Source organism: Saccopteryx leptura, chromosome X, assembly GCF_036850995.1.
Source record: "Saccopteryx leptura isolate mSacLep1 chromosome X, mSacLep1_pri_phased_curated, whole genome shotgun sequence".
Classification (NCBI taxonomy): Eukaryota; Metazoa; Chordata; class Mammalia; order Chiroptera; family Emballonuridae; genus Saccopteryx; species Saccopteryx leptura.
Window position 1 is genome coordinate 45610260 of NC_089516.1, and position 21324 is coordinate 45631583.

At 41.0% G+C, this 21324-nt stretch overlaps 1 protein-coding gene across 2 annotated transcripts in view; it reads left to right on the forward strand.

Moving 5' to 3' along the window:
• Positions 1 to 2478: 2478 nt before the first annotated feature.
• SLC9A7 (solute carrier family 9 member A7) overlaps positions 2479 to 21324 on the forward strand; it is a 177049-nt gene continuing 158203 nt past the window's right edge. For both annotated transcript variants that reach the window (XM_066357513.1, XM_066357512.1), the window contains exon 1: positions 2479 to 2912. In XM_066357513.1, the coding sequence (XP_066213610.1) occupies positions 2582 to 2912 (331 nt within the window). In that variant the 5' untranslated portion in view covers positions 2479 to 2581. The remainder of the gene's footprint in view (positions 2913 to 21324) is intronic.

The following is a 21324-nucleotide window of genomic DNA, read 5'->3' on the forward strand; positions in this document are numbered from 1 at the left end:
GCTTAATTTAGAATGCTTTCAGTTTTTATATACTTACATATTTTTTTTCTGCATCACACTCTTTTTCTTGTCCTGAGATTCCAAAGGCATGACTGTTAGACCTTTTGTTATTATCCTACATGTCCTTGTGGCTATATTCATTTATTTATCAATTTTCCCTCTTTGTTGTTTAGGTGGGATAATTTCTCTTGCTCTATCTTCAGATTTACTGATTTTTTCATCTTCATTTTGCTATTGACTCCATCTAGTCACCTTTAAAAATAAAGGAGTACTCAGCCTGACCAGGCAGTGGCACAGTAGATCGAGCATTGACCTGGGATGCTGAGGACCCAGATTCAAAAGCCCAAGGTTTCCAGCTAGAGTGCAGGTTTACCAGCTTGAGTGCTTGATCTCTACCTTGAGTGTGGGATCACGGACATGACCCTGTTGTCGCTGGCTTGAGCTCAAAGGTTGTTGACTTGAAACCCAAAGTTGTTGGCTTGAACCCAAGATTGCTGGCTTGAGCAAGAGGTCACTGGCTCAGCTATAGACTTTCCCCCTGGGGTCAAGGCACATATGAGAAAATAATCAATGAACAACTAAAGGTGCCTCAATGAAGAATTGATGCTTTTCATCTCTCTCCCTTTCTGTCTGTCTGTCCCTCTCTCTGTCTCTTTTGCTAAATAAATAAATAAATATATTTAAAAGAATAAAAAAGGAATATTCATATATTTGTTCTAGTTTGTAGTTAACATATTTGGGTCCAGATCACAAGTTCTGACTTGCTTTTTGTAGATCATGACTCCAATTTAGTTTTCAAAACTTTTGCAGCATTATTTAAATCTGTCCCACAGGTGTTTTATCCAGTGGCTAGTCTAGGATCTGGGTGATCTGTTTCTTAGTTCAGTTATTGTAGTTCTTGGTATGCTGTTTAAGAGAAGATCCACATATAGGTCAAAGTGAATCTAGGAGTTTATAATGACTTGATAGGATTCTTTTCCCCAAACTTCTCTCTTTCCACAATTTCTCTGATACTTAGAGTTCCCCATTTTGAGCTTTCAGCAAGAAATCTGAGTGTTTACTCTTCTGTTTTGCACTTCCTACAACTTTGCCTATGCCTGGAAGAAAGCAACAGGAGGACAGAGAGGGAGAAAAATATCCCAGGGTTTTTTTTCCCTACTATCTTGGAACCATGTCTACTCCAACCATAGAGGAAGGGTCCCCTCTCCCTTAGCATTTAAGCACTTGATAACACCACTCCCTCTATTGCCACTGTCTAAGGCGATTGTGTATCGGCTAGAGTGCGAGAGAATTGAGGGGAAAATCTAGATGAAGAAATTATCCTGCTTAAATAAAGTCCTAATCAGGCCTGCCAGAGTGTTCACCAGGGGAACCAGGAAGGCTGTAGTGCTCCAAATAGCTTTCCTACTTAATGTCATCTCTACCTTATTATTAATCTTTTAGTTAAGCACTATTTTCTTCAGTGAATCCTCTTTAAAATGCAAACAACTCTGGGAGAGAAATCCTGGCAGCTGGTACAGATTTCAGAGTAATTCAATAAATATTTAATGAGTATAGTGCTAGGTACTGGGAATTCAGTGATTAGTAATTTGGTTTTTCTTTTCTTCCTTGACCAGAAGAACAAGGTGGATTGGAAATTCTAGGTCCTGAGAATTTGTTCCAAGAGGTTTTATCCTCCAGAGTAAATTTTATCATTTTTTCCAGAGCTAAGCCTGGTCCGAAAAATCATCCAAAGACTTTCTGGGTTACCTAGAGGTCAGTGTAAAAGTTATACCCGCTGCGCCCCACGTGGCACTGCTCATCTACCTTGAATGGCAAGTGCTCAGTTCCTTCAACCCTCTTCCTATAATCGGAAGTTATTCTATTTCCCAAGTGGTGAAGGATATGTTTTTAACGCTCTACCTCCATTCTGACCCCTTGTGGGTCCTCACTTTGGGGCAACTAGAGCAGAGGGTTGAATGAAGCCTGGCAGATTTTGGGAAGTCCAGAGAACTGGCAGGCAATGTGAAAGATGTGGAAAGAGAGGTGTAGGGGATAATGTGGCTTCGCGACTTCTCACTTTCACCAGGCCCCCCACTTTATTGGGCCCAGGGAGGCTACACAGTGGTCTGAGATCAAATACTCGCCGTGGCCCCAGAGACAGCGCACATAGCGAAGCTGACGCTCCTTCCAGGCACAGGCGACCTCTGGCGTCCGGTTTAGGAAGCGTGGTGGCGAGGCCTCGGGAATCCTACCCCAAGATCCCAGACGGCCCGACCAGGTACGCCAGGACCGGGCGAGGAGCGCAGAGAGGCCAGGGGCTGGCGGCCAAGCCCCTGGGTCGGAAGGCGACAGCCAACACTCCTTTGGTGACCCGGCCAACGCTGGGCCGGGCACGGCAGTTGGCCAAACAGGTGCGCGGGCGGGGGGGCGGTGCTTGGGGATCCTGCGCACTGCGCGCGCCCCTCCCCCGACCGGGCACCAGTTGGAGGTGGAGCTGCGGCGGCCACTGCCACTCCGGCAGGTCCGCGGCGTGGAGTCAACCCATCGACGGTGCGGGTTGCTTGTCCTCGCGCTCAGGAGGCCGGGCGGCTCTGGGGCCATGGAGCCTGATGGTGACGCGGCGCGTCTTGGCCTGGGGCGGGCAGCCCAGACGCTGCCACCGCGGCTGCTGCTGCTGCCCCTGCTGCCGCTGCTGCTGGGTCGGGGGCTGCGTGTCGTGGCCGCGGCTTCTTCCTCTGGGGCGGCGGCTGAGGACAGTAGCGCCATGGAGGAGCTCGCCACTGAGAAGGAGGCGGAGGAGAGTCACAGGCAAGACAGCGTGAGCCTGCTCACCTTCATCCTGCTGCTCACGCTCACCATCCTCACCATCTGGCTCTTCAAGCACCGCCGGGTGCGCTTTCTGCACGAGACCGGACTGGCGATGATTTATGGTGAGCACCCCACTTGCCCCCACCACCCCGACACCCTCAGGCGGCCGGGCCCCTGAGCTACCCCCCACGCTTCACTATGCTTCCCCTTTACTTGCAACACGTTTCGTTCCATTTCCTTTTCCCCGCTGAGGCGGTGTTAGTTCCCAAGGTCAACTACATGTTCTGGTTTTCTGTCACTATTGAAAAGAATTCCACCCCATTTTGACGTTTCTTCATGGGGAACCAGGAAAATGAAAGGCACAGAAGTGGCCTGGTTCTGTCCACCGGGTTCTGTCCACCCACCTCTCTCCATCGCGCCCCCGGATCCCCGCCCCGGGTCAGTTCAGTGGGTGTGAGTGCCCTGGCAGGACGTGGGTGACTTCGCAGGGGACTGCGCCACCCCAGAGGCAGGCCACGGTGAGGGTGGGGGAGAGGGTTTAGGGCTTCCCGGCTTGGGTATGGGCTGGCGGGGCCTGGTGGATGCTCCATCTATCATCAACCTTTCTGGGTGTCCACTTCTGAGATCTGTGTTCCCTGGTCTCTGGTTAATAAAGTCAGAGTATGAAGCACTGTGAAAGATGAGTATGTTTCAGGATACAGAGTGGTGCCCAACCATGTCAGTCCAAGTCTGGGAGATGGGCACGCCTCCCACCCTTTTGTCAAGGTGGGAAGTTATACCCAGTTACTTGCCTTCTCTAAGCAGAGAGGAGCTTATGGACACGACTTTGAAGATAGTGGGTTTTTAAAAAATTATTTATTTTTATTTTTTGTGAATGTATGAAGAGTAAAAGTAGTGGTTTTAATTCTGAAGTCAGTCTTCTTTTGTTGTGAAGGGTGGGCTGTTGCCGCCATCCTCTTCTGTCTTTTATGGCACATGGTGTGTCATATGCACAGTGGTCAGCACAAATCGTCTATCATTACATAGGTTTCATTAACCATAATCTGAATCATCTTTTTTCCCTCACTATGCCCCCCTCCACCATGACTCCAAACTGGAACCAAGTATTCATTCTTTTTAAATTTAATTCAGTAGAGTTAAGGCCCATGTTGGCATCCTCATGTGAAATAGATGAGCCCACTTTATGACTGTTCCCGATAGGCAGCATTTTACTTTATCACTTATACTGGAGATATTTCACCACTCAATTTCCATTCAGGGTTCCCTGATAGAGAATGGAAAGCAGACACCTTAATCTTTAATGTGAAAATTACCCTTGGCCCTGGGCCTTGCTTCTTGGAGTTCTTAATTGGTTGTTGACAGCCCAGGCTCATGTCCATCAAGATTATGAAGTGCTGTTGGGAGCTTTTATGTTTTCAGGGGGGTAGTGTCCTCGACAGATCTTGAATTGAAACAGGATCAGGTCCAAAATTGAGTTTGGTTATTACAAATTACAGTATAAACACAAACTTTGGCCTAGTCATTCTTGAGCTCTGTGATTTGTGTCAGTGGTGGTAGATGTCTGAAGCTAGGGCTGCAGGTAAGCTACAAGGTTTCCTGAGCAGAGAGCAGAGTGGGGAGTTGAAGCACATTATCATTTCTAGTGATTGACTCTGAGCCATAATGCAATGAAGATTGCCTTTATATTATATAGATAGCCCTGAAAATACTTTTATTTTATAGCCCCTATATCCAATTCATTATAATACTATGTGAAATGCTTTTAGAAGGTAGCTTTGACAGGCTCATAAATACATGTTCAACTACATGGAAAATAAATGGGGATTTAAAAATACGTGAGTGTTTTTGAACGGTACTCCATGTTCTTAGGAGCTCAATCACCTTTATCTTAAGGCTTAGAAACAGCAGTGGAATTTTCCTTTGCTGATGTGTACTTTTTAAACTCATCACAAGCTTTTAGTCATTGGGGCTGTTTCATTTTGTGTTACTGAAATCTGGTTTAATTGATGATTGTTCAGAGATGGCAACATCATCTCATAGAATTTTGTGTAATTTTTGTACTGTCTTTAGGTTGTAGTGTTACTTGGAAATGTATTAAGAAATTTAGTCTGTCAGTATTTGATGTCCTAGGTTATGCCAAATATTAATATTTTGACATGGATTGCTTATGATTGTGAGAAAACATTTCTCTCTCTCAAGGATATTCTCTTCCGTGTCAAGACCTCTATCCCTCAATCTGAATTCTAATGTCATTTGACTAGCTAATTATTCATTATATACTGAAAACTATTGGGATTCTGATAAAAAATTCTGTATGAAAATCTTTGAACACTTAAATAAATGCAATATAGGTTTTCAGAACTTCTCTTTTTTAATAGTAAGAAACAGATTGTATTTGTCAAGGTCAGTAGAGGAAGTGAGTAATTGTCCTATTGCCTCTGAGTAATAAAGGACAACATGACCCAAGGAAATACATAAGTATCTGCTGCATGCTGGGTGCCCAACTTCATATCTGGAGGTAAAAAATTTAACTTAAATGTGGGCAAATTTTTATGAGTGAAAGAGTTCATTTGTGAATTTTAAAACATTTTACTTTGAAAATTTTTAAAAAATCTAATTTCTGCCACTTTGAAAGTATTTAACTGGCACTTTAATCTTAGATGAAAGGCTTTTATATATTATCTATTATATATAAATGTATTTAAATTGTGATTATATATGTATATGTATGTATGCGTATATATATACACACACCACACACACACACACACACACACACACACTTGCCAGTATAATCATGAAATATCTCTGGAAGGACATATAATAGACTAAGTCCCATTGGTTTCCTTGATGGAGTTGTAGGAACTAGTTGGCTGTGACATAGGGGTTGGAAGGAGACATCACTCTATACCCTTTTGTGTTATTTGATGTTTGAACTGTGGAAGTATGTCCATGCATTCATTCTGTGGCATTTGTGATGGTATTTTAAGATTCTCCTCAGATCATCTAATTTGATACGCACTTCTCCCTACTGAAAAAACATTGTACTGTCAGTTTGCTGTGACCTTTCCATTGCTGTCTGTTCCCATGGAGCTTCAGGAGTGCTGTGCCTGGAATTGAGACAATATGGGGAAAAGGAAAGATGTTTTCTTTCCCCTCCCTCTCTTCTTTTTATCCCAGTATTCTCAGTGAGTACTTGATGTTACATTAGGAGTGGTGTGCACAAATAGATCTAATAACAAGCACTTACCTTGGTGTGAAGGACCTAAGGACAATAAGAGACAGATACACTATGAATGCTTACCATATAAATGGAAAAGGACTTCCTCGCCAACCAAGGGAGAGTTATAAGCACTCCTCCCTGACAACAGCCCCAGACAGCTACAAGGGAAGGTGACCACAGACCAGACTCCAGGGAAGTTGAAAGCAGCGCCCCAGACCCTGAGGTAGGAGCTGCATGGCAGCAGGCAAGGCCACCAGTCTAACCTGTTTTGTCAGGGCAGGGAGCTCCCAGCTGTCTGGCTCTATAATGATTAAGTGCCATCCTAAAGTTAGTGAGTATAGTTTGTCTGTACAGCAGAAATTGCAAGTGTTCGAAGCAGGGAAAGCTGGTATAAACGTACTGTGTCAGTTAATGGTGATTCTCTCTCATGTGTACAGTAGTTCCACTTCCCCCTAATGTTTTTTTTTTTGTGTGACAACTGATATGGGTTCAAAATATCTAACCTGGCTATGCTAGCCTACCACCTGCTTCTTGTTTCTTCTCTGTTCCCTGCCTATCAACTTTCCAAGTACATATTGGTCAGCCCCTCCAGGTTCTGTGGCCAGTGGGCTCATTATTGCTTTGTTGGAGCTGGATTGCTAAGCACAGCCTGAGAGTGGGTGCATAGTCAAAGTCTTAAAGGAGAAAACATGACATTTTGCAATAGCATGAAATTAACATTTGAGTCTGTAAGCAAACATTTCAGGACCACCCACTTCCTGGTTAATCAGGAGCCCTTGTTATTTATTTATTTATTTATCTATTTATTTTTTTGGTGACAGACAGAGGGACAGACAGGAACAGACAGAAAGGGAGAAAGATGAGAAGCATTATTTCTTCATTGTGGCACCTTCTTTGTTCAGTGATTGCTTTCTCATATGTGCTGTGATGGGGCTACAGAAGACCGAGTGACCCCTTGCTCAAGCCAGTGACCTTGGGCTCAAACCAGCGACCATGGGGTCATGTCTATGATTCCACGCTCAAGCCAGCGACCCCACGCTAAAGCTGGCAACCTTGGGGTTTCAAACCTGGGCCCTCTGTGTTCCAGTTCGATGTTCTATCCACTGTGCTACCACCTAGTCAGGCAGGAGCCCTTGTTTTTATAAAGAACTCATTACTTCGGCTCTCGATTGGGGCAGCTGCATGTGGTCTCACTTTGCTACCAGATTGAGTAGGTTCAAATGCTAGCCTGGTTACTTTTAAAGCTGTATATAACACTGGGTAAGCTGTCTGAGCCTTAGTTTCCTCTTTACAAATTTGGAGGCAATGCCACCTCACAGGATTATTGTATGAATGAGGTACTCTAAAGGTCAAGTGCAGTTTCTGGTATTTAAACACTTGGTAAATATTAGTTTTCATTCTCACTTTAGACTGTGATTCCTTGGCCAGTGTTGCTACTTGAGGTTGGTTCAGTAGATGACTGCTGTAATTTGACAATACATTAGGATAGAGTGAGTGGGGGTGAGAACTGTAATTTTTTTGTGGGCTATTTATACTTTTGTTTTATTTTTGAGCGAGAGACAGGCAGGGACAGACTGACAGGAAGGGAAAGAAATGAGAAGCATCAACTTATTGTGGCACTTTGATTGCTTTCTCATATATTCCTTGAGCGGGGGGCTTTAGCTGAGCCATAGACCCCTTGCTCAAGCCAGCGACCTTGGGCTCAAACCAGTGACCTTTGGGCGCAAGCCAGCAACCGTGGGGTCATGTCTACCATCCCATGCTCAAGCCAGTGATCCTGCGTTCAAGCTGGTGAGCCTGCATTCAAGCCATAAGAGCCTGCACTTGAGCTGGTGACCTGGGTTTTTTTTAACCTGGGTCCTCAGCATCCCAGGTCGATGCTCTATCCACTGCACCACTGCCTGGTCAGGCTAGTTGGTTATTTTTTTAAAAAAATTATTTAGAAAATTAAATTTAACAGGATAACATTGATCAGTAAGAGTACATATGTTTCAGGTAAACAACTCCATAGCATTTGAACTGTTGATTATGTTGTGTACCCATCACCCAAAGTCAAATCATTTCCATCACTTTATTTTTTGTCCCTTTTGACACCCTTCTCCCCATCCCCTCCCCCAACCCCCCCTCCCCCCGGTAACCACTTCACCTTTATCCATGACCATGAGTCTCAATTTTATATCTCGGTGGGCTATTTGTGAATACTTAGAAAAAATGTACAGTGTTTCCACCCTACTTTAAAAAAATGTTTATTTATTGATTGATTTTTAGAGAGAGATGAAGGGAGAGAGAGAAACATAGAGTTTTTGTTCCACTTATTTATGCATTCATTGGTTTGAGTCTTGTATGTGCTCGGACTGGGGACCAAACTCACAACCTTGGCATATTGGGATGATGCTCTAAGCAACTGAGCTACCTGGCCAGGGCCTCTACCCTCCTCTTTTATCCATCAGTCTCAATTCATAGACTTTATTCTTCAGAAATTCTTGCATTAGCATGTTACATTGCTTGCCTGCAGTATTTGTTGTAGCAGAAATAAGTTGTAATTCTCATCAAGAAGGGACTGGTTAAATTATGGCACACTTTGGCTGAGGAATACTATGCAGCTGGTTAAAAGAGGTATTTTAATATCTTCTTTTAAGGCAGTTGTCCCCACATACTGTTGTGGGAAAAACAAGGCACAAAACAGTATGTATAGTATTATCTCCTTTATTCTTTAAAAATATGTTATCTATATACATAAGCCTGATGTATAGACATTTATATATGATGTATGTGCTTCTCTGGAAAGATACACAAACAAAGCAGTGGTTATCTTTTGGCAGTGGGACCAGTTGTTAGGAGAGAGGGAGGGAGATGTTACTGTTCCCTTTATACTCTCTCTCTCTCTCTTTTTTATGATTTTTTTTTGTATTTTTATGAAGCTGGAAACGGGGAGAGACAGTCAGACAGACTCCCACATGCGCCCGACCAGGATCCACCCGGCACGCCCACCAGGGGCGACGCTCTGCCCACCAGGGGGCGATGCTCTGCCCCTCCGGGGCGTCGTTCTGCCACGACCACGACCAGAGCCACTCTAGTGCCTGGGGCAGAGGTCAAGGAGCCATCCCCAGCGCCCGGGCCATCTTTGCTCCAATGGAGCCTTGACTGCGGGAGGGGAAGAGAGAGACAGAGAGGAAGGTGGGGGGGGTGGAGAAGCAAATGGGCACTTCTCCTATGTGCCCTGGCCGGGAATCGAACCCGGGTCCCCAGCACGGCAGGCTGACCCTCTACCGCTGAGCCAACCAGCCAGGGTTCTCTCTCTCTTTTTTAGAAAAGATAAATTTCTTTTAAATGGCATTGTGGGCATCTGAACATACATATAAATGAAAACAAATGTGTTCTTTTACCACATGACAGGATTAATTCAGTTGGATCAAAAATTTAAATTTAAAAAAATTGACACCAAAAAGTAAAAATAAAAAATAAAAATATTGACACTATTCAAGATCTTAAAACAAAGCATGAATAAATCCTTGGATTCCTTTAATAACTTCTGAGTTGGTAAAAGTTTCTTAACTTTGATTTAGCATAAAAAACTGATCAATCTGATTAGACAAAGTTAAGAGAAAGAAAAAAATACCTTTTTGTATGGCAAATACATGAACGGCCAATATGTTACTTTTACAATTGAAACATTGTTTTAAAATAAAGCAAATTATTTTTATGTAGCAAAAATGCATTAGAAATAGTTATGTGACTAGGTTGCACTGGTTATTTAAAAGTTATAAATGGAACTAAAATTTGTGTTAAAATGGGAAAAATGACATTTCCTGAAGTGTGTCTCAGAAGTTTCAGAAGAAAACCTTTTTAGAATGATGTAATTAGAAAATCACCATTTCTCAACCCCCAATGATAATTGATTTAGACAAGGAATTTTCAATGAATTCAAGAGTTCTGGGTGAGACGTTGTTGGAAAACGTAGTAGTTGCATGCTGTTGAATATTACCACACAGATTACTTGGCTATTGCAAAGGAAAGAAGGTACCTTTATAGTGGAAAGATATGGCAATCACAATCTTATAACCAAGTCATCAAATTTATCCTTGCTCCTTATGGAACTCTCTGGTATTATGTGCCCCTTGATGTGATGTAATAGTAAGCATACAGCTTTACCTGTGTAGTATTCATCCTTCAAATGTTTCTTCTCAATCTAATCAAGGTTTTAGACATACCTTTCAGTTTATAGGAAATATAGGGGATAGAGAGACAAATTACAAAATAACATGCATCCCTGGCCAGTTGGCTCAGTGAATAGAGCATTGGCCTGGCATATAGACATCTTGGATTCGATTCCTGGTCAGGGCACATAAGAGAAGTGACTATCTGCTTCTCTCTGTCTCCCTCTCCCACTTCTCTCTCCCTCCCTCTCCCACTTCTTTGCCTCTTCCTCTCCCACTCTTTTTCCTCTCCCTCTCCCACTCCTCTTCCTCTCTCTCTCCCACTTCTCTCCCTCTTACCCCACAGCCAGTGGCTTAGTTGGTTCAAGCATTGGCTTGGGTGCTGAGGATTGCTCAGTTGGTCCAAGCGCATCAGCCTCAGGTGCTAAAAAAAGCTCAATTGATTCAAACATTGGCCCCAGATAGAGGTTGCTGGATGGATTCCAGTCAATAGGCATGGGGGTGTCTGTCTCACTATCTCCCCTCCTCTTACTTAAAAAAATAGCATGCAAAAACAAACATATCCAAGATAGGGACAATCTATAAGACAAATACCCTGAATTTTTCAAAAAGGCTTTGTGAGGAAAACAAAGAGGCAAGTAAGTGTTTGTTATGGAATGTATTGTATCTCCCCCAAATTCATATGTTGGAGCCTTAATCCCCAATGTGATGATACTTGCAGGTGGAGCCTTTGGGAGGTGATTAGGGTTAGATGAAATCATGAAGGTGATATCTGCATGATGAGATTAGTGCCTTCATAAGAAGAGAAAGAAAGCAGAGTTCCCCCTCTTTCTGTCATGTGAGGATAACAGAAAGAAGGCAGCGATCTACAAGTCAAAAAGAGTGCCCTAACCAGATACTAAATCTGCTGGCACCTTGATCTTGGACTTCCCAGCCTCCAGAACTGTGAGAAATAAATGTTTGTTGTTTAAGCCTCTCAGCCTAGTATTTTTTTCTAGCATCCTGGGCAGACTAAGACTGTGTTCTAAATTAATGGAGACAAAGAGACATAACCAAAAGTAGGACAGGAAACTTGACTGGCTTCTGTTTTATGAAACTTGACTGGCTTCTGGCTCATGAAGAAAGTATAAAAATGTTTGGGGGACAATCTCAGGTATACTTTAATGTAGAGTTGGTATTGGGTGATATTAGGGAATTACTGTTATTTTTCTCAGGAATGATAATTGAGGTTATATAGGAGAATGTACTTATTTGTTGGAGATGTAGGCTGAAGTATTTAGGGATGAAGTATATGTATCCTAATGTATGCAACTCGCTTTGAAAAAGTTCAGTCAAAATATACACATGCTACATATACAGTGGTGGGCAAAAATAGGTTTACAGTTGTGAGTACATGAAACACAGTTTATTCTTGTATTATTATTTATTAATTATTGTGTTATTTTTTATATGACCTACTGTAAACCTACTTTGGCCCATTCCTGAATAGAGGAAACAAATATGGCAAAATACTAGCAATTGTCAAATCTAGGTGGTGGGTGAAAGGGTGTGCTTTATACTCTTCTTTCAACTATTTGGTGTGTTTTGAAACTTTCGTTAAAAGAGAAGATTGGGGACAACATTAACCTCCCTATTAACCTGTTAGCTGGTAACCTGTTAACCTTCTTGCCTGAAATATTGTACAGATAGAGACTGAATATATCCTGCTTGTTACTCTCATTAAACTCTTTCTGACACTGAGTAATGCTGTTTGCCTTTAGTTTTCATGCAATGATATTAGGCTTACATGACTTGAGAATCAGTAACACATTTTTTATTTCAATTTTTTGTTTGACTTTTAAGTTTCATGTAGCTCTTGAAAAATTGTCTCTGTTCCACCTTCAAGAGACTATATTTTAGGAGACTTTTCTCTTTTTGTTAAAGCACACTACATGACTTTTAAACAATGTGTATATTTGTATTAGGGTAATACTACCTGTTATAACACACCAGCCCAAAATTTCAGTAGCCTACCATAAGAAAAGTTCAGTTTTTACTCATATAATGTGCCAGTGCAAGGGTCTGGCAGGTGGTTACTCCATGTGGTGATTCTGGCACCAGGTGCCTTCCATCTTGTGACTTCCCCATCCCTTAGGGTTTTTGGAATCCTTCTCCAGCCAATGAATGTGGACAGAAAAAAGAGGATCATATGGAGAAGATTTAATATGCTAAGCCTGGAAGTGTTACACGTTGTTTTGTTTGCTTCTGTTGGACAGAACTTGGTTATGAGGACACATCTAACTGGAAGTGAGACAGGGAAATGTAGTCTGGCTGGAGGAAGAGGAACAGGTTTGGAAAGCAGCTAGCCAATCCTTGTTGCAATATTTGATAAGTAAGTTGTCATACATAATCCAGAAATGAGAAGTAGTAGGATTTGCATGCATTTTTTTATTGCTATTTTTGGTTGTTGATAAAATATTTTTTTTTTAATTTAAGTAATCCAGTTTGAGGAGAGCATTAATTTTGAGGTTATGAAGTTGTTTCAATGGATGTATTAGTATCACTCACCTGGGAGCTTGTTAGAAGTAGCAGGTCTGGCCCAGACTTACTTAGAATGTCTCAGAGTGGGACTGTGCAATGAAAACACCTCATTTCCTGGCCTCTCTTGCAGTTAAGTGTGGGCATATGACCAGGTTCTGGCTAAAGCAGGGTTTGGGAACCTATGGCTCGCAAGCCAGATGTGGCTCTTTTGATGGCTGCATCTGGCTCGCAGACAAATCTTTAATAAAAAAAAAATAATGTTAAAAATATAAAACATTCTCATGTATTACAATCCATTCATTTCCTACTGCTCATGTTCATGGTTGCGGGTGGCTGGAGGCAATCACAGCTGTCCTCTGGGACAACACCAAATTTTTATTGGGTAATGCGCAACGTACACAGGTCGTTGTGAGGTCAGGAAGTAAACTTCCCTCCTTTTAATCAAGTAGTCAGCTAGCTAATTGCAGAAACCCTTTTGATGAAGAAGATGGCTAAAAGAAAAAAAGATGAGGAATATTGTACTTTTCAGCAGGAATGGACAGAGGAATTCACCTTTGTGGAGAGAGCAGGTTCTGCAGTGTGTCTAATATGCAATGATAAAATTGCATCAATGAAACGGTCAAATATAAAGCGGCACTTCGACACATGCCATACTACATTTGCATCGAAATATCCAGCGGGGGACAGCAGGAAGAAAGCATGTCAAGAGCTACTGTGCAGAGTGCAAGCTAGTCAGTAGCAACTCCGTGTTTGGACCCAACAAGGTGACTGGAATTCGGCTAGCTTTGCTGGTGCTTTAGCAATTGTGAGAAATGGAAAGCCATTCACAGATGAGGAGTATGCCAAAACATTCATGCGTGATGTTGCCAATGAACTTTTTGATGACTTTTTGGATAAAGACAAGATAATCAAACAAATAAAAGACATGCCTCTGTTGGCAAGAACTGTTCACAATTGTACCATCATGATGGCAAATCAAATTGAGGCAACACAAGTGAAGGACATAAGTGCAGCACCATTCTTTTCTCTCACTTTGGATGAGTCAACAGACAGACGTAAGCCATTTATCCCAGTTCAACGTGATTGCAAGGTATGCTGTCAGTTACACACTATGTGAGGGAAGTCTTGCTGTTTTGCCTATGAAAGAGACAACAAGAGGGGAGGATTTATTCAAGTCTTTCACTGAGTTTGCTAAAGAAAAAAATCTACCGATGGATAAACTTATTTCGGTGTGTACTGATGGTGCTCCGTGCATGGTGGGGAAAAACAGGATTCGTAGCGCTTCTTCATGAAATTGAAAAGAGACCCATCCTAAGTTTTCACTGCATCCTACATTAGGAGGTGCTTTGTGCTCAGATGTGTGGTGAGCAGCTTGGTGCAGTGATGTTGCTGGTCATTCGGGTGGCCAACTTTATTGTTGCCCGAGCTTTAAATGATCGCCAGTTTTAAACACTGCTGGATGAAGTTGAGAATAATTATCCTGGTCTGCTTTTGTACAGCAATGTATGTTGGTTGTCAAGAGGGAAGAGGCTCAGCCATTTTGCGGCTTGTCTGAGCGAAATCCGGACTTTTCTTGAAATGAAAAATGTCGAGCATTCTGAGTTAGCTAACACTGAGTGGCTCCTGAAGTTCTACTATCTAGTGGACATGACTGAACATCTGAACCAGCTCAATGTGAAAATGCAAGGTGTTGGAAATACAGTCTTATCCCTTCAACAAGCAGTGTTTGCATTTGAAAACAAGGTGGAACTCTTCATCACTGACATTGAAACAGGTCGTTTACTACACTTTGAAAAACTGGGAGAGTTTAAAGATGCATGTACAGCAAGTGACCCTGCTCAACATCTTGATCTCCAGCAGCTAGCGGGCTTCACATCTAATCTCCTGCAGTCATTCAGAGTGCGCTTTGGAGAATTTTGTGAGTGCACTCGTCTTTTTAAGTTCATCACCCATCCACACGTGTGTGCAGTGGACAGCGCCGACCTGAGTTACATCCCAGTGTCTCCGTCAGAGATTTTGAGCTACAAGCTGCTGACCTGAAGGCCTCAGACATGTGGGTGAATAAGTTCAAGTCACTGAATGAAGATTTGGAAAGACTTGCACAACAGTAAGCAGAGTTGGCGAGCAAACACAAGTGGGGAGAAATGAAAAAACTTCAACCCGCGGACCAGCTGATTGTCAAAACTTGGAATGTGCTTCCCATCACATACCACACACTGCAGCGTGTGAGTATTGCTGTACTGACAATGTTTGGCTCTACATATGCATGTGAGCAGTCTTTCTCACATCTAAAGAACGTTAAGACCAACGTAGGATGACGTTTAATGGATGGAAGTCTCAACGCCTGCATGAAGCTTAACCTCACTATATATCAACCAGACTACAAAGCCATCAGCAAAACCATGCAGCACCAGAAGTCGCATTAATGGTAAGAAGTTGTAGGTAGAGCGCAGAGCACATTCCTAGCAGCTGTGGCTGATGCAATGCTGTGAGAACACTCCAGCACCTGAAACCCTCCTAGGCACACCCAGGAGGGAGCTTGCCCATTGTAAGGAAGTAACTCAGCACCAACTACGCAGCTCCCTGAACTTTTCAGCCATTGGCTGTGAAGGACATGCTGTAACACCCTATAGGCTGAACCTATATATATAAGCTAGCTTACTTCCCGAATAAAGCGGATCTGCGTCACTGAACCTGGTCTCCGGAGTCGGATCTCTGCGTCTCTGTCGTCCTCACCCCTGGTGGCCTTGTCCATAAGAAGTACTTTACTCATCATTGGTTAGCAATAGCATAACAACGTTATTAAAAAGAATTCAGAGACTTATTGTACTTTAAAAAGGTTGATCTTACATAAAATGCACACATTTACTTGTATTTAGTGTTAAACATATTGTATGCCTTTCACAGAATTACATTTTATTAATTTATTTTTATTTTTTATTTTTTTGTATTTTTCTGAAGCTGGAAACGGGGAAAGACAGTCAGATAGACTCCCACATGCGCCCGACCGGGATCCACCTGGCACCCCCACCAGGGGGCGATGCTCTGCCCCTCCGGGGCATCACTCTGTTGCGACCAGAGCCACTCTAGCGCCTGGGGCAGAGGCCAAGGAGCCATCCCCAGCGCCCGGGCCATCTTTGCTCCAATGGAGCCTCACTGCGGGAGGGGAAGAAAGAGAGAGGAAGGAGAGGGGGAGGGGTGGAGAAGCAGATGGGCGCCTCTCCTGTGTGCCCTGGCCGGGAATCGAACCCGGGACTTCCACACGCCAGGCTGACGCTCTACCACTGAGCCAACCGGCCAGGGCCAGGAATTACATTTTAAAATATGTGGTGTTCAAGACTCTCTCAGCCAAAAAGGTTTCCGACCCCTGGGCTAAAGATTCAAAGAAGTATTATGTGGGATTTGTGGTAAGTATCCTTAAAAGGAAGGTAACATGCCCTTCTTCTGCCATGCTCTTTGTCCTCATGAATGTGGATGTTATGGTTAGAGCTCTAGCTGCCATACTGGATCAGGGTTGACCTTGGGAATGGAAGGCACTACTAATAAGATAGATGGAACTGGGGTCTCTGATAGCATAGAGCGGGCATGCCAGGTCTGCATACTTTTGGACTCCTTATTTGTGAGAGATAAATGAGTCTTTGTTATTTGCTACTGAATCTAATTGTAACTTTTATTTACACCAGCCTCTGACTTCACTTGAAACTTGGGTGTGACAATATGGGAGTGTTCCAAGGACCTGAGGCAGATATTCATGACTACAGTGGATATGGTTCTTCTTGGGATTCTAATAGAGATTGAAGAATAGGCAGTACAGCTCTGGAGAAAGAATTTGTGGAAAGAGTTAAGATTTAAAGTACCACTTACATCATTATTTGGTAATTCTTTTGGGCATCTGACAATCACCCACACATTTGGTGATTTGTTGGAAGTACTCATGGGATTTAGAGACATTTGTTGCTTCAGATTATTACAGTGATAGGATATGCAGCAGGATCAGCAAGGGAAAAAGATGTAATGGGTGAAGTCTGGAAGAGTTTAGAGATGTAGGCTTCTAAAGTTCTCCCTTAGGGGATTAGTGTAGCGTTTTACAGAACAAGCTTCTTCCTCCAGCAATTAAATACAGTAACACATACACAGTGTTTCTGCCTAGGGAAGCTTGCTTAAGACTCAGACTTTTTAAAATTTAAAAAAAAAATTTTATTGGTGGCAGATCAGGCACTACTACTGAAATTTGTGACTCCCAGAAGGAAAGCAGGTGTTCACCATAAATCACACTTGCAAAAACTATCAATCTAGCCAGGGTGGTATGGCAGAATTCAATGTTCCAGGCATACAAAATAACCTTATCAATTAGCAGCATATGGAATATTTTATAGGCCTAGTTCCCAGGAGCTATTATTGCAAGGATCAATCATGAAATCAGGCCCTCCTAGGGATAGCAACATCAGGCCCATTATGTTAACTTATTCCTACAGAGTAACATGTGGTGTCAACTGACTATTAATTTTTTGTGTTCCTGGGGGCACCCACTTTTTATTTTGGCTCATACACTCTCTTTTATTTTTTTTAAATTATTACTTTTTTAAGGATTTTGTTTATTGTTTTTTAGAGAGAGAGAAGGCTTTTGCTGTCATATCTACTCATTGCTTAATCAAGAAGGTTTTCTCCTAAAAGGGAACCCTCCTGCAATACTGGTGGGAATGCAGACTGGTGCAGCCACTGTGGAAAACAGTATGGAGATTCCTCAAAAAGTTAAAAATCGAACTGCCTTTTGACCCAGCTATCCCACTTTTAGGAATATACCCTAAGAACACCATAGCACTGTTCCAAAAGGAGAAATGCACCCCCATGTTTATGGCAGCATTGTTCACAATAGCGAAGATCTGGAAACAGCCCAAGTGTCTGTCAGTGGACAAGTGAATTAAAAAGCTTTGGTACATATATACTATGGGATACTACTCAGCCATAAGAAATGATGACATCAGATCATTTACAATAACATGGATGGACCTTGATAACATTATATGGAGTGAAATAAATAAATCAGAAAAAACTAAGAACTATATGATTCCATACATAGATGGGACATAAAAATGAGACTCAGAGACATGGACAAGAATGTGATCGTAACTGGGGGGGGGGGAGGAAGGGAAAGCAGGGGGTGGGGGAAGGGAGGGGCACAAAGAAAACCAGATAGAAGGTAATGGAAGACAATTTGACTTTGGGTGAGGGGTATGCAACATAATCAAATGTAAAATAATCTGGAGATGTTTTCTCTGAACATATGTACCCTGATTTATCAATGTTACCCCATTAAAATTAATAAAAAAGAAGAAAAAAAGATTTCTCCTAAAAAACTTATAGTTTTGCATTTCACACTTCGATCTGTGACTTATTTTGAATTAGTTTTTGTAAAAGGTATGAGGTTTAGATTGAGGCTCATTTTTTAATGTATGGGTGTTTAAACTTTTTCAAAAATTTTGTTGAAAAAATTATCTTTCCTTTATGAAATTACTTTTGCAACTTTGTCCCAAATCAATGACTGATATTTGTATGGATATATTTCTGTACTTTCTATTATGTTCTACTTATGTCTATATCTAGCTTTTTGCCAATACCACACTGCCTTGCTTACTGAAACTTTATAGTGGGTCTTAAAATAGAGTCCCTCCAACTTAATTCTTTTTCATAATTGTTTTAGCTGTTCTAGTTCAAATATTTTATATTCTTAATGATTTTCTATGTAGTCCTATCAATTTTTCACCACAGTCAATTTTAAAACATTTTTTATCACCCCCACAAGTAGCCCTGTATTCATCAGTAGTCATGCCATATTTTCTCCCAACACCTCCAGCCCCAGACAACCACCAGTCTACTTTCTGTTTCTATGGAGTTACTTATTTTAGACATTTTATGTAAATGGATTTATACAATATGTGGTCCTTTCTGACTGGCCTCTTTTCACCTAGCAGGCTGTTTACAAAGTTTATTCATATTATAGCATATATCATTATTTAATTTTATTTTGTAGCCGAATCCTCTTCCATTGTATGAATATATGATATTTTATTTACCCTTCAATTGACTGAAATTTGGGTTATTTTTACTTTTTGGTTATTATGAGTAATGCTTCTACAAACATTTATACACAAGTGTTTGTGTGGTCATTTGTTTTCTTTCTTTTTCTTTGGACGTATGTTTTCATTTTTATTGGGTAGATACTTATAAGTGTAATTGTTGGGCATAGTTTTATTTTTGACCCATTTATGTCTTTATATTTAAAGTGACTTTCTTGTAGGCAGCATTTAATTGGGTCTTGCTTTTTAAAAAGCAGGTAATATGATCTCTGCCTTTTATTGGGATATTTTGTCCATTTATATTTGATGTGATTATTGATATGGCTATTTTGAATTTGTGATCTTATTATTTGTTTTCAATTATCCCATTTGTTTTTGTTCTCTTTTCCTACTTTTCTGTCTTCTTTTTTAATTACTCAAGTATTTTTAAATTTCATTATATTTACTTGTAGTTTATTAACCATAACTCATTGCTTTGTTATTTTAATTGTTACTTCAAGGTTTATAGTATACATCTTTAACTTGTCAGTCTACCTTGAAGTGATATTACAACACTTCAGATTTAATGTAAGGATGTTACAATAGGATACTCCCATTTCTTTTTTTTTCTTTTCTTTTTTGTATTTTTCTGAAGCTGGAAATGGGGAGGCAGTCAGACAGACTCCCGCATGCACCAGACTGGGATCCACCGGGCACGCCCACCAGGGGGCGATGCTCTGCCCCTCTGGGGCATTGTTCTGTTGCATCCAGAGCCACTCCAGCGCCTGAGGCAGAGGCCACAGAGCCATCCTCAGCGCCCGGGCCATCTCTGCTCCAATGGAGCCTCGCTGCGGGAGGGGAAGAGAGAGACAGAGACGAAGGAGAGGGGAAGGGGTGGAGAAGCAGATGGGCGCTTCTCCTACAAAGACAAGGATGAGAAAAATAACATAAGCAAAAAGATGATAGAGCAAGAAATGGAGAAAGGGGAAAAAAGCAGCCTAGAACTCTATACCCAGCAAAAAACGTTTTTCAAAATGGAGAAAATAAAGACATATTCACACATGGAAAAGCTGAATGACTTCATCATCAGCAACCCACACTACAAGAAATGTCAAAGCACATCCTCCTGGCAAAAGAAAAATGACAACAGATGGAAATAAGAAACACTGGAATGAAGAGCACTGAAAATAATATATATATAATTGGTACATATATAATTGATAATCCTACAGATGTGGCGCTAAACCCCACAATCTATTATTACTTTTGTTTAAACAGTTATCTTTTAAAAATACTTAAATAATAAATAACTCTTATAAGAGTAATATATAATTGATATATATATATATACACATATATATCAATTATATATGTACCAATTATATATATATTATTTTCAGTGCTCTTCATTCCAGTGTTTCTTATTTCCATCTATTGAGGAGAAGCAGATGGGCGCTTCTCCCCGCCGGGGTCGCGACCCACAGGTTGAGAACCGCTGCTCTAAACCTTTGTTATTTTTTCTATGCATTGTTTTCACATGGTATAAACCCCACAATCTATTGTTATTACTTTTGTTTAAACAGTTATGTTTTAAAAATACTTAAATAATAATAAATAACTCTTATAAGAGTAATATATAATTGATATATATTATTTCCAGTGCTCTTCATTCCAGTGTTTCTTATTTCCATCTGTTGTCATTTTTCTTTTGCCAGGAGGATGTGCTTTGACATTTCTTGTAGTGTGGGTTGCTGATGATGAAGTCATTCAGCTTTTCTATGTGTGAATATGTCTTTATTTTCTCCTTCATTTTGAAAAACGTTTTTTGCTGGGTATAGAGTTCTAGGCTGCTTTTTTCCCCTTTCTCCATTTCTTGCTCTATCATCTTTGCTTATGTTATTTTCCTCATCCTTGTCTTTGTTACTCTGTATTTAACATGTCTTTCTCCTCTGACTGCTTTTGACATTTTCTGTTTATTACCAGTTTTGCGTAATTTAATTATAATTTACCTTAGTGTAGTTTTCTTCATGTTTCTTTTGCTTGGGATTTGTTTCCTTGGTCTGTGATTTAATAGTTTTATGAAGTTTGGAAAATTTTTAGCTATTATTTCTTCATATATTTTATCCTTTCTTTTCTGTATTTATGAGCTCCAGTTACCTGTACATTAAACTACTTCAAGTTGTTCTATAGCTCATTAGTGCATTTTCATATTTTTTCTGTGTCTTCTATTTTGGATTTCTTTTTCTGCACCCTTGCTAATCTCCCCACCCACAATATCTAAACTGCCATTAATTCTATCCAGTGTATTTATTTTTCATCTAAGATATTGTAATTTTTATGCTCAGAAGTTCTATTTGGTTCTTTTTATATTTTCCATGTCTCTGCTTAATTTTTTGAACATAAATATGTTAAAGTAATTGTTTGAAAACTTTTTTTTGATACTTTTAAAGTTTGGGTTTGTTTCACTTCATTGATTGATTATCCTACTTATTATTGGTTGCATTCTTCTGCTTCTTTTTCTTTTTCTTTTTTTTGTATTTTTCTAAAGCTGGAAACGGGGAGAGACAGTCAGACAGAC